The sequence below is a fragment of the Miscanthus floridulus genome, chromosome 16 (genome assembly GCF_019320115.1).
Source record: "Miscanthus floridulus cultivar M001 chromosome 16, ASM1932011v1, whole genome shotgun sequence".
Lineage (NCBI taxonomy): Eukaryota > Viridiplantae > Streptophyta > Magnoliopsida > Poales > Poaceae > Miscanthus > Miscanthus floridulus.
Genome location: NC_089595.1, coordinates 116,128,078 through 116,141,372, shown reverse-complemented (window position 1 = coordinate 116,141,372; position 13,295 = coordinate 116,128,078). Strand labels below are relative to the sequence as shown.

Genomic DNA, 13,295 nt, shown 5'->3' with positions numbered 1-13,295 from the left:
TTGGAGAGAATCGAACTGAAATGAAAACTAAATGGATGCCATATCAATCTGGTGTGTTCATGGTTGATGTAGAAAAAATTCTCGAAGAATACATGTAATTCTGAGTGCACAGAAACGGAGAACACAATAAAAGGTTTCTGCCTCTGAGCCGCTAATCAGTTGACTTAAATAAAAATATGCAGAACCTTGAAACCATGAACAGATGAACAGATAGCTCTGAAATATTCAGGTACGAACAGGCCCAATTATTGAGTAGAAGAAAACGATACTGCATGCATGACCAATCGATCACGTCCTCTTGAGTGACGAACCACTCCTGTCTATCTATTTTTGTTTATGGGAGAGCACCAACCAGCAGCAGGGCCGCCCCGGAGCTGTAAGATTCTCTCTTTGCTAATCCTGAGCCGCTGATGCCCACCGTCAACCGTACCCCTTTGGCCCTTTCTGTTTCAGGCAGGCATGGACTGATGACTTCACTCTGATCGCTTATGCTAAAATTTGGCTTATGCTGATTCTTATACTGAAATGGTGTGAGAAAAAAAACGTTGTTCCACGGCTGAAAAATAGTGCTGAATAAGCGAACAGGAATCGTTTTGTCGTCGGTGGAGTTCAGAGACGGAATCGCCTTGGACACTTCAACCACCGTTGCCACACCCGTATGGAACGGTGCTGAATATAATGAAACACAAGATTTTTCTTTTTCAGTCCTACATTTTCTCATGAAATTGAACTAATTTCTGTATTTCTTTTGTACACCTGTATGCCTGTACCGTGGTTCGCAAAACTGAGCGTTAGAAGTGCAGCTAACTTGACCTCTCAGTCAGTTGCAATAACAAGTTTGCAACCAAACGGCCTGTTCGCTGGTTGGTTTCTGGGCTGGTTTGGGCTGGCTGGTGCTGGTTTTATGTGAGAGGAAAACACTGTTGGTTGGCTGGTTTGGGCTGGTTGAAACCAACAAGCGAACAGGTGAAAAAAACTCCCCCGAGGCTGAAGCCGTTTTGACGCGCAGCCACCGGGGACTTTCCCTGCATCCACCCATGCACGCACCGACCCGGTCCACTCCTGGGTCAGTCGCGGCGCAGATCTCCACTGTCTCCAGCCAAGGCCCAGTTTAGTCGTCGAAAATTTTGGCAAAATGACACTGTAGTATTTTCGTTGTTATTTGACCATTAATGTCCAATTATAGTCTAATTAGGCTTAAAAGATTCGTATCATAGATTTCGTCTAAACTATGTAATTAGTTTTATTTTTTATTTATATTTAATACTTTATACCTACGTCTAAAAATTCGATGTGACAGAAAATCTTAAAAAATTTGACGTTTAGGAGGAGAACTAGACAGGCCCCAGACGAACCAACCAAACCCCTCGCGACGCGTCTTCCCGGTAGATCCACCTCCACCCCTCCATAAATAACCCCGGTCGCCGTCTCGGCGTCTCCTCATCATCTCCCTGCACTCCGCAGTTGAGTTCGTCGTCCGTCTCTCTCCACAAGTCTCCTCTACGCGCCCGCAATGACAAGGTCAGCAGCACCAGCGGCGGCGACGGCGTCCTCCTCTCCGGCGCCGAAGCCTCAGCCTCAGCCACAGCCGCATCCACATCCGCAGCTGCGCGGGAGCCAGCTGAAGCAGCTGCGCGAGATCTTCCGGCGGTTCGACATGGACGGCGACGGCAGCCTAACGCAGCTAGAGCTAGCGGCGCTGCTGCGGTCGCTGGGCCTGCGCCCGACGGGGGAGGAGGCGCGCGCGCTGCTGGCGGCCATGGACTCGGACGGCAACGGGGCCGTGGAGTTCGGCGAGCTGGCGGCCGCCATCGCGCCGCTGCTCACCACGCAGACGCACCTCGTGGACCAGGCCCAGCTCCTGGAGGTGTTCCGCGCCTTCGACCGCGACGGCAACGGCTACATCTCCGCCGCCGAGCTGGCGCGCTCCATGGCGCGCCTGGGCCAGCCGCTCACCTTCGAGGAGCTCACGCGCATGATGCGCGACGCAGATGCCGACGGCGACGGCGTCATCAGCTTTCAGGAGTTCGCCGCCGTCATGGCCAAGTCCGCGCTCGACTTCCTCGGCGTCGCCTGATCGGTCGGTCTCGGTCACCGGCTGCCGCTTGCCCGCGTCCCTCGCCCGCCGCGTTGATTACTTGTTCTCTTCTCTTTTTTGTAGCTACTAGGATAACTGACACAGATCTTGTAACTCGAAACTCATTGATGGTTGTTAACATGGATGAACTCAGAAAATGTGTACATATTTTCGATGAAAATTTGTTCAACCTTGCTGCTCAATCTCTCTCTTGTTTCTAATATGCTAATGCGATTCATTTTTTTTGTTGCGGATTACTGCCATTTGGCAGCGCGCTCTGCAAACTGCAAAAAAATCACACAGATATAATAGATCAAACAAAACAAAATTTCTTAACTATTTATTACGTTGGGAGCTTTAAAAAAAATTCTTTTCTTCCACCGAAACCTTGTGGTGGTGGCGTGGCGCGGTAGCACCGAGAAACGTGACCGCGATCCGCTTTTCACGCTGAGCAGATGCCGAGCTGCCCATCCGTGCACCGACCGACCTGCGCTGCGCTGGAACGGCCGACGCGCATCGTAACAGCCTAAGAGACCGTGGACTGGGGCCGGGCTGTCGTCCCCGCTAGCTCCAAGCCGTGGTCCGTTTCCAGCCGCATGCAGCAGACGCGCCGGCGCCGCACGCGTTCCACCGCTTCAGTTTGCCGCACCGTTCGCCATGCTCGCCCACAGCGGCGCCGGCGCACGCGCAAAGCCAGCTTGGCGCCGCGTGTCGTCGAGGACTCGCGGTCGCCGGCCAACGGCAGCCCAGTCAGAGAGGCCCAACATTTGTAGTCTCGCTGCCCAGGCCTTGCCCAACCAAAACGAGGCCCAGCCCACCAGCAGCTGTTGTAGAGACTCGTGGGCTCCAACGTGGGGGTAGGGACCTCGTGAGTTCCCTGTTCCCGTGAGGCCCGATAGCTCGCCCCGCGCCCCCGCGCCCCCGCGCCACCGCCGCGCCTCGGCGTCCTCTTCGCCTCCTCCCACAGTCACACACCCACCACACAGCCACACGCGGGCTGCGGCGGGCACTCTCGCCGTCGCGACTAGCGCGCTCATCCGCCTCCTAATTTTGGCTTCCGGCTTCCCCAACCTCCCCGCTCCCCTCTCACCCCTTCTTCTCTCTCCATGACTCCACCTCCACGCCACCCCGAGCCCGCTCCCCTCACCCTACACTGCCGCCAGGCCCCTCACACCCATCGATCGCCGTGGCAATGCAGCTCGCCAGCGAGCACCCCGCCGGCGGGGGCGGGAGCGCCGAGAGGGAGGCCTTCGTCCCGCGCGGCGGGCCCCAGCACGGCCTGCGCCGCCGCACCGGCCCCGTCCCGCTCGACTTCTCGAGCCCCCGCAGCGGCCGCGCGGGCGACGGGAGGCGCTCCACCTTCCGGGAGGACGTCGGGCACGCCGCCGCCGAGACCTACCTCGTCACGGGACTCGCCTTCACCCTGCTCGGATACCTCGGGTGATCTGCGTTTACCAATATTACTCGCTCGCGATTGTTAACGACCACCCCCGCGCATCTTACTGGCACCGATCGCTCTGAAATTTCGTGTGCTGCGATATGCTTCGCTTCAGTTACTAGATCGCTGGTGATTACCGTTTGTCTGACACCTCTCCGGTAGATTATAGTGTAGTATTACAGTTGATGTGTCCTATATGCGGAGTGGTCAAGGGTAATAGTAATTTATAAGAACCTGCATCCCTATTTCTTATGGTGATAAAAACCTAAGAACCTGTAATATTGGGAGCAAGCTACTAAACATTGTTTTTCCCTTTTCTTCAACTGTTTCTAAGGGATGTTGTGGCATCTTTTGCTTGCATAGAGCAAAATGTTAATTTGTATTTCTAGCTCAAGATTCATATTATGCAATATACAGTTTGATGTCCATTCACCGCGATGCACAAATGCAACTGAGCTTCATGATTGAATTTTTGACATGCTTTGTGATTTTTCAGGGTTGGTTATCGGTGGATATCGCAGCTTATTGCACTCCTTGTGTATGCAGTTTTACTCATGCCTGGTTTCATAAAAGGTGTGCTATAAGGGATTTACCTTTTGGTTATCTCAAAATATTAATTATGTTTACATATTCTTTGCCTCTTTGTCGGGTATTTTTTCCCCAACCTTTTCTTGATAAACAATTTGCTTCCTTATATGTTGTTGATAGATGGTGCTGAAATATGGTTGGCGTAACATATTCTAACAACTAATATTTATATCCCTTTTTTTGTTTGTTTCCAGTTGGGTACTACTATTTCTTTTCAAGTCAGGTTATTAGAAGTGTAGTCTATGGAGAACAACCAAGAAATAGGTAAGTAAAGATTAAAGAAAGTAATGTGCTATATAGCATCCTCGAGCATTTATGACAGTAGATCCAGAGATATTATGCAGGTTGGATTTGTACATGCCCAGAGATAACAGCAAATCCAGTCCAGTTGTGGCATTTGTAACTGGTGGAGCTTGGATCATTGGGTAAGTGACAGTTTCCTCACAAATCACAATACATTACAGGGTTAATTCATGGTGACTTTCCTTGTTAGTAATGTGGCTTATATTTAGTTACAAGGCATGGGGTGCTCTCCTTGGAAGACGGTTAGCAGAGAGAGGAATTATAGTAGCTTGTATTGATTACAGGTGCTGATGCCTTAAAGAATTTTGTGATGTATACACCACATACATGTAATTCACCATTATGTTTTTGACCTGTATTTTTTTATTAATTTTGAGTATTGACTGGTTGGTTTCTCTTTGCTTGATTGGCAAAATTTAAATATGGCTGGCAGAAATTTCCCTCAAGGAACAATAAGCGACATGCTCAGTGATGCTTCTGAGGCGATATCATTCATTTGTAACAATGTTGTTAGCTTTGGAGGGGATCCTAATAAGTAAGTGATACTTTGCCATTTGTTTGCAAGTGGTGGTACTTACATTTGTTCTTTGAGCTCTGTATCGTCTCTGCTTTAGATCTTGTATTTTAATTGTTAACGTTTAATAAATCAATTTATGACGAATCTGCAGAATCTACTTGATGGGTCAATCAGCAGGAGCACATATTGCGGCCTGTGCTCTCTTAGAGCAAGCAGTTAAAGAATCTAAGGGAGAGAATACCTATTGGAATGTGGCTCAAATAAAAGCATATTTTGGTTTATCTGGAGGGTGAGAACTTGAAAGCCTAGGCATCTGTTTTATATGTCTATAAATTTATATTCTTAATCACATATCGTATTATTAATCATTGCTCAATAGTACTAGAAAATAATTTTATCTGATAGAGCACTAAAAAATGCTTGCACCATGCTTGAATAATGGAATCTGATTTATGAAACTGGGTCTAGCCCTTCACTTCTAGAAAAGGACAGACTTCTTGGATTTCAGCAGTCTGATCTTTGCATTTTAGCAAATAAAAATATAAAATGATCTGTCAAACAAAACATACTACCACCACTCTGATTCTGCTGGTCTCAAACTGAGATACTAAGGTAGTTTTGCCAATCCTACATGACATATATACTTATTTGCAATTTACAGATACAACATCCAAAATTTGGTTGATCACTTTCATGAACGTGGTCTTTATCGTTCAATATTTGTCAGGTAAATAATGTGGATGTAGTTTTTTGTGGAGGTGTTCTTTTTGCGATTGAATAAGTGCTGACTAAATTACAAGTCACGATTTCAGCATAATGGAGGGAGAGGAATCGCTGCCACGTTTCTCACCTGAAATTGTCGCCAAAAAATTAAGTGCAGAAACCATATCTCTACTACCTCAGATTGTACTATTGCATGGAACAGCAGATTACTCCATACCATCATCGGCCAGGTTGATTATTTTTGTTCTGGGCTAGCTTACTCTAACCATGTTATTGATACCTCAACCTCAAGCGATTATATATTTTCCACTGCTTTAATTTTTCTTCTTTTTATCAAGATGCTAACATCAAATTTAAATCGAATATACAAACAAAACTGTAGGCATATTTTAGCAATTTATTTTGGTTTGAAATCCTACTTGTAAATAGAAACCATTACTCCAATTTAGACACTGACTTTTAATAACATTTTACAAAAGTTCAAAGCCAGGATTAATTAGCAACCTGAACCTTGATTGCTTCTGCTGGGTTTCAACTCTAGCCTACCCCAACTTGTTTGGGACTTAAAGGCTTTGTTGTTGTTGTTCTTGTTGCAGGATTAATTAGCTAGAGCTACAAGTTCTAGAGACACTTATACTTTATAGCTGTATTGTTTTATGCAAACACCGTCTCTTGATACTTGTAATTGTGCCCCTAAAAACTAGTTTCTTGCCAATATTAGTTTTCATTTCTGAAATCAAGCTCTTATAACCATTATATCATTATTTGGGAACATTTATCTGTCTTTCTGTTCAAGATAATCCTTTATTGCTCCATCTTTTGGCTCTGAATAGCTCTGTTTAATTTACATACAGTGAAACTTTTGCGGATGTCCTTAAACAAGCTGGTGGAAAAGTAGAGTTACAATTATATGAAGGGAAAACACATACTGATGTTTTTTTACAGGTAGGCTATCTTGAATACCACAATATGAGTGTTCAAGACATATCACTTTGGCTCTTGTGCTTTTTAGTTTTTAATAAAGCTTTTATGAAACAAATAGTTTTTAAAGCTTTTATCATTAATTGATCAACTAATATGCTGCTATACGAATGTCTCTTGAGAAATTTCATGTATTGGTTGTATAACTCCAGTGAGAAGGATTGCAGAACAATGCTCATTCTACATACATTACTGCATCTACTTCAGCATGTTTTATTCCAAAGGAAAGGAAAAAAAAATCAGCGTGTGCCTAACTGCCTATGCTCGTGAGATTTATAGGTTTTAGGATGTCGTGGACTATGCCCTTTCAGTTCACTTTACTGAAACCTTAAGCCAAAAATTATTGACCGAAAAATATCTGCTTTCTTTTAGAGCTGTGTTTGAATTGATGAAGAAAGCACTGTAAAATAGTAAACAGAGCTATTTGAAATTCTAGCATCTTACAGGAGTTTTGCAGAAAATCCACTGAAATCTTCTGCCATCCAAAACTTCACATAGTTATCCTTTTCTACTTGTTTGTAGCCCAATGACTTGATGCTCCATTGTAGGATCCACTAAGGGGTGGCAGGGACAAAATGCTTGAAGATGTTTTATCTGTCATTCATGTTGATGATGCAAGTGCGCGTGAGAGGGACGCTTCGGCACCTACCCCAGAGCGCCTGGTTTATGAGTGGCAAATTAAATTGGCCCGCCAAATTAGTCCCTTCTAAAGAGGTTTTGCTTCTTTCTATCTCAATATTGTGCAGTCAATATGATCTTTTGGTTCAGCTTTGGTCTTTCTGTTCCTCAATCAGTATTTCGAGTGCTCGAATGAGCGGGCTTTTCATGCTATATTGAGATTTTACTTGCTTTGTGATAGGCCTGTAAAGAGAAACGGTTTCGTCCAAGCAAGAAAGCTACGCATCTGTGCATGTGTGCCAACATGGTGAACTACATGGGGGCAAGCAAACGCTGCTTCAATCCTTGTTCGGGGGCGCTGCTAGTTGCCACTGATCGAAGAAGTAAGATTTTTGAGGGGCCTCTAGGCTGTAGGCAGTGCTCTACTATATACAGTGCGCCTGTTTAATTTCCTTGTTTCTTTTTTACAAAATATATAGAATCCTAATACAATTCTGTAAATAGAATATGAGCTTGTTTCATCAAAAATAAGAATACATCGCCAATTCATGTGAAAAATGTTCAAAGAGTGATGTAGAATTTCGTGCAGTAGGAAATATCATACAGGAGCATAGATTTGTTGCTGCCAGTGAGGCCAGACGTTTGTACATGATGGCGAGATGGCCTGGCAATTTCCGCTGTTTGGTCGAGCGGAGCGCGGTGCCGGCAACCGCCGTGCCAGCGTGCGAAGGTCGGTGACGACTGCCGGCCGCCTCCATGCCGTGTCGCGTCGGTGTCGCCGGACGGCATGGTGCCTCCCGTCTGTAGTTCCGTCGCAGCCTCTCGTACCCATCGCAGTCAGACCGTGTTGGCCTTGTGCCTGCTGAGTTCTGTCTGTCACCGTCCTTCCAGAATTCTCACCGTACGTGCTGCATGTTAGGTGACCGGCATTGGGATGCGGCGGCCGTGCTGTGCCGGCAGCCGTATCGGCATGCGAGGAAATGGTCCGGCCTGAAGAACTGTTTGTATTCTGCTCGCCGTATGGTTGGCTGCATCACGTCACGTCTGCACTCTGCATGTCTACCTTAGCTTACCTAATTGTAAACACGTGTACTACGTGTCAGAGAGTCAAAATAGTTGGTGATGACACATGTAATCCTCATCGCCCAGATAATAGTCCATCGCAGTTTAGATGTTGGTATAGTATTTGTACGCAGTTGCACTTGCAAGCAATTTGTGGTGTTGACTGTTGACACGGCGACAGAGATGGTCTCTTGCCTCCACGCGAAGAGTCTCGGTGGCCATCCGGTCCATCCGGAATTCCGGACCGGTTTTCTTCTGTGCAAGGCCTCGAACAAAGGAATTTCATTTGAAACATAAAGAATATTTATTAAAAATTAGCTTATTTTCATATCATAGTAAAAATGTAGGAAACATGAAAAAAATTCGACTGGTGTTTGGTTATAATTTTCTAACCATACTTTTTATGGCTTCCACACTTGCCTAAAAGGGTCTAACTGAAGCTAGGCCATGCATCATCCCTTCGAGTTTCATTCTTGGGTCGAAGAGAGTGGAGCAGTCAATTCAGGAACTCGACATGTCCGCATGTGATACAAGCCTGAACCAGTGGCGAAGCTAGAGCAAAATACCGGATGGTGCAGCTATAAATAAGTGATTAAGAGCCATGAACCGTCTTTATAGTACAGTACTCTCTTTGTTCTGAAGTATGAAGGATCTAGTTTTGTCTTAAGTTAAACTATACTAATCTTGACTAATTTTTAAAAAAAAAATGAAGAAAAAATATGGCTTTAAATTAGATTAATTGGATATATTATGAAATATATCTTTTTATATATACCTTTGATGTGGCAGATGTTAATGCTTTTCTCTATAAATTTAGTATAGTTTAACTTAGGGAATGCTTGAATTCTTTATATTTTAGGCAAAGTGAGTAGCACATTTGCACGCGCAGTGCGTGAAAGCAAAATACGGTCACAAGACAAACGAAACAATCACCACCATTTAACAGTAACACGTGACGTACGTAGGATCATCATCATGCATGCATGCAACCAGCAGCCTGGTGTGAATACTGCATAGTGTCATAACCTGTCATTCTTTCTTCTTGCTTGGTGTTTTTACAGTGGGGTAAGCGTAAACCCCCTGCTTGAATCCCTGAGCCAGTGTCCAGTGAGAGCCATTGATCGTCGTTCATCAGTGGAAGGACAAGGACTGTTGGTGTACGAGTACTTTCCCTAATATCTGTCGCTTTTCTTCCTGAGAGATAACTTTGACTAAATATATATTAAAAAATAATAATATTTATGTTATATAATTAGTGTCATTAATAGATATTTGAATCTAGTTTTTTAATAAATTTATTTGGAGATAGATATATACACGTAAATTGTGACGACCAATCTTTAGGGAGTAAACAGCAACATGACGCACAGTACGAAACCATGGAGCAGACGCGAAATTGAAGACCGGGATTGGATTGAAGAAGGCACGGCGGCCAGCGGCCAGCGGCCAACAGCATCCATCAGCAGCAGTAGCAGTAAGGCCAGCTGCCATCAGATCAGCGGCGGGACGACAGCACTAGATCAGGGCGGCGACGGACGGACACCGACGGAGCTAGTGGCCGCGGCCCTGTGTCTGGTGTCTGTCCAACCGAGCCGCCCGAGCGCCGAGCGCCGAGCGCGTCGGCGTCGCAGCGTAGCACAGCACGGGCACGGCGTCGTGGTCTGGTCTCGTGGAGGGAGGCTCCGGCAGGCGTAGTGCCAGTTAGTAGCTACTATGAGGACGAGGAGTCGAGGACGACGGGCCGGCGGCTCGTACGGCGTGTCACGTCCTCACCTGGACCCGACCTGCGCCGGCGCCCGGCGCTTCCGATCCGGTCCCTTGCCGCCACGCACCGTCGCCGTCGCGGCGTCGGTCCCCTGGCTGGCAGTGGCAGTGGCAGGCAGTGGGTGGCCTGCCACCTGTGTCCTGGGGGCTGTGGCGGTGTGTGTGGCCATAGGCCCTGCCGCCCTGGTCAAAGCAAGCAAGCGCAGCGGCAGGCCGGCAGCACGCAGCAGCTTTCGCTTTTGGCCATAGCCGCACCCTTGGGACCCGCGCTCGCGTGGCGCCGATCCCCAAGCAGCTTTGGCAGAGGAAAAAAACAGCAACGCCCTCCTCCTCTCTGCTTTGTGCTTGGCTGCTTGCTTGCTTTCCCGCTGCCGCCGCCGCTGCTCTCCCCTCCCCGCGTCGTCTTTCTGTTCTGCCCCTGCAATCTGCCGCCGCAGGCGCCATCAGTCTCAGCTAGTAGGACTTTGGATCTCACGTTCTTTCACTCTCTCTCTCTCACATCAATTTTTAGCCGTTTCCATGGAGTATTAAATGTAGGTAAAAAAAAAACTAATTATACAGTTTAGTTGGAAATCACGAGATGAATCTTTTGAGCCTAGTTGGTCCACGATTGGACAATATTTATCAAATAAGACGAAAATGATACTATTCATCGGGGTTTTTTTTTTCAATCTAAACGAGGCCTCACTCGCTCGCTCAGTCCCGTTCAAAACAAAGAAAGAAATAAAGGTGCACACCGTACACGATTGAAAGGAAAAGGACTAGGAATTGCATGTTACAGTAGCGTGTTCAGCTCGTAGTCGATCTTGAGAAAGATTCCGTTAAAGAAACGCTCTGGCATAGCCACAAAGATGAAACAGTCTGTTGTGAAATGAAATGACCAAAAACTCTGGAATTTCTGCCATGAAATGCTCCTTCTATTTCCTTTTCTTTGATAATGGAGAAATGTCCTCCCACAGTTTCACTGTGTCGTTTGCAAGATTTATGGAGAAACACTGCAGGAGTATACTTTGCTTTTGATAATGGAGAAACACTTGGACTGTGTATTCCTATATGTGTTATTTTCGGTTGGATCTGTCTATATAAAACTCGTGTAATTCTCCCTTTCCCCTCACTCGTCTTCTCCCCCACGCCCTCATCCCCGCGTCCGCACCTCTCCTCCACGCCGACGGGCTCTCCAGCGGCGGCCATGGCGGCCTCCTTCTCCTCCTCGCGGATCTGGCCGTCCGGGGCCCTCCGCCGCCGCTTCTCCTCCTCGTCGCCCCCGACCATCCAGCTCCGGCGAACCCTCCCCCCACCGCCGCTATCTTCTCTAGCTCCGGCGAGCTCGCTCGCCGCCATCTTCTCCAGCTTCGGTGTAACACCCCTGGTGTTACGAGTTTGCTTAACACCGAGATTTAGGTCCGAGAAGGATTAACTTAACAAGTTTCTAGGTTTTAAAAATTTATAACGCACGTGAGGCGAAAAACAATTTCTAGGAACAAGGATCAAACATAACTTGTATTTAGTACTTAAATAAAAATTAAAGTACAAGTTTAGTAGATGGAAATGCAACTTGAACTTTTGAAAAATAGATGTTGTTAACTAGTGTTTTGGGAGCTCAAAAATCAAATTTGACGTTAAGATAAACTCTTTTCGTTAAGTCAGCAAACACCTGAACTATTGATAAAATACCATTTTTTGCTAATTATATTGAGCAAAATAGTTAAATGGTGCTTAAATATTTTGCTCCTACGGGTTAATATAAGGTATGGACTATTGCATGAAGTATTTGTTGGTTGAAGTTAACAAGATTTAGATCTATTAAAAATTACGACAAAAGAGTTAATGGGTACTTAGCCTCAATTGAAATCCTTAACTTTCCTAAGTTTGGAAAGGTAGTAAGACAATGCTATCTTTAAATTTAAATTCTAGCTAAAATGTTTAGACACTTGTTGCATATTTTGGTATTGTTGATTGCATCAAAGTGAGTGTTTGAGCATGGCATAGGTCGAAATTGTGTTGGATGTCACGTTGTCTGCTCAAAAATTGCCCTAACTTCACTAGAACGCGCTGTGAACCCTGATTCGGTGCTCGGTTCGCGAACTGGTGTTCAGCGCGACGAGCTCCTGTTGGCACCTCTCTATCTCCCTCGATGCTCACTCTCCGGTCATGCTCGTTGCTCGGACGAGAAGCACTTAGTGGCTACTAGAATCTTGAACTCTTGTTTTAATCTCAACAAGGCACTAAGCGGTTGGTTTTTACGTTTTAAAATTCATGCTTCACACGTGGTTCGGCCGTTCAGGCCCGGGGGCGCGGTCACCGTGTCCGATGTCACGTCGTTGTGGGCTACCTGCACCGCTGCCGGCCGCTGCTACCACGTGCTGCGCCGCGCGTTGGTTGGCGTACTTTGTGGCCATCGAAGTTGTCCCACTGACCAGCCGAGTGGCGTCGTCTGCCCGCCGGGCCAGGCATGGCCGCAGCCGCGCTCCGCCGTGCGTGGGACGCTGCCGATGTGGCGCTGTCCAAGCGCACCTACAGGGCTGCGTCTTGTTCTCTTGTTGTTTTGGTTACTGCAGCGCTCGCCCTCAGCCGCACAACCTACCTACCGAACCCGAGCTCAACGTCGTACGTAGTTATTGCATCACGACGCCGTGCTACTGCGTGCGCGTGGCCGCACGCGGGCACACCTCTTGCCTCCGTCTAGCGCTATTCGACGCGTCGCCTATCCTTCGCTCGAGCGGTCATATCCCCACGCTGCCATGTCTCGTCGGGTCATGGCCGAGCCATCTCTGCCGGGGCCGCTTCCTGCGATGTGACGGTGGCAGTGCACCGCTCTCTCCCTCCCTTTCTTAATCACCAGTCCGAGGCTTCCTAGTCCAATTCCTCGCACCGGTGGGTAGCTTAGCAAGTTAGCTAGGTGTCACATTCTCATCAAGCCCAGTCGTGGTCTGTTAATGATCAATTTTGGGTTCTCCTCGCCGCCGGTCATGTGCGCCGCCGTGACCAGAGGGTTGGGGTAAGGCAGGTAGGAGTGGTAGCAGTTCAATTGCTCGTAACCTTGAGCTCGCCTTGACTCTCTCTATCCGGTGCTCGCACTATTTTGGCCTGGGTGCTCATCGTCGGTGGGGTGACGCGACGGTGTCCATCACAGAGTGCCGCCGCCTCGCTCAGTCGCACGTGGTCAGACCATCGTAGCGCTCCCCTGCTTCAACCGTTAGTAGGGCATACACCACGGTGAGCCA

The 13,295-nt window shown here is 47.3% G+C and overlaps 2 protein-coding genes across 2 annotated transcripts; both read left to right on the top strand.

Annotated features, from left to right (window-relative positions):
- Positions 1–1,424: 1,424 nt before the first annotated feature.
- Positions 1,425–2,256, top strand: LOC136512136 (probable calcium-binding protein CML14). The gene has a single exon (XM_066506127.1). The coding sequence runs from the start codon at positions 1,514–1,516 to the stop codon at positions 2,075–2,077; it is 564 nt and encodes a 187-aa protein (XP_066362224.1). The 5' UTR covers positions 1,425–1,513; the 3' UTR covers positions 2,078–2,256.
- An 816-nt stretch (positions 2,257–3,072) lies between these two features.
- On the top strand, positions 3,073–7,817 carry LOC136512134 (probable isoprenylcysteine alpha-carbonyl methylesterase ICME). Its single transcript, XM_066506126.1, has 12 exons — positions 3,073–3,517; positions 4,012–4,088; positions 4,298–4,367; positions 4,448–4,528; positions 4,616–4,690; positions 4,840–4,941; positions 5,075–5,212; positions 5,585–5,650; positions 5,736–5,876; positions 6,501–6,591; positions 7,176–7,341; positions 7,487–7,817. The coding sequence occupies exons 1-11, from the start codon at positions 3,270–3,272 to the stop codon at positions 7,335–7,337; spliced, it is 1,251 nt and encodes a 416-aa protein (XP_066362223.1). The 5' UTR covers positions 3,073–3,269; the 3' UTR covers positions 7,338–7,341; positions 7,487–7,817.
- The last annotated feature ends 5,478 nt before the right edge of the window (positions 7,818–13,295 follow it).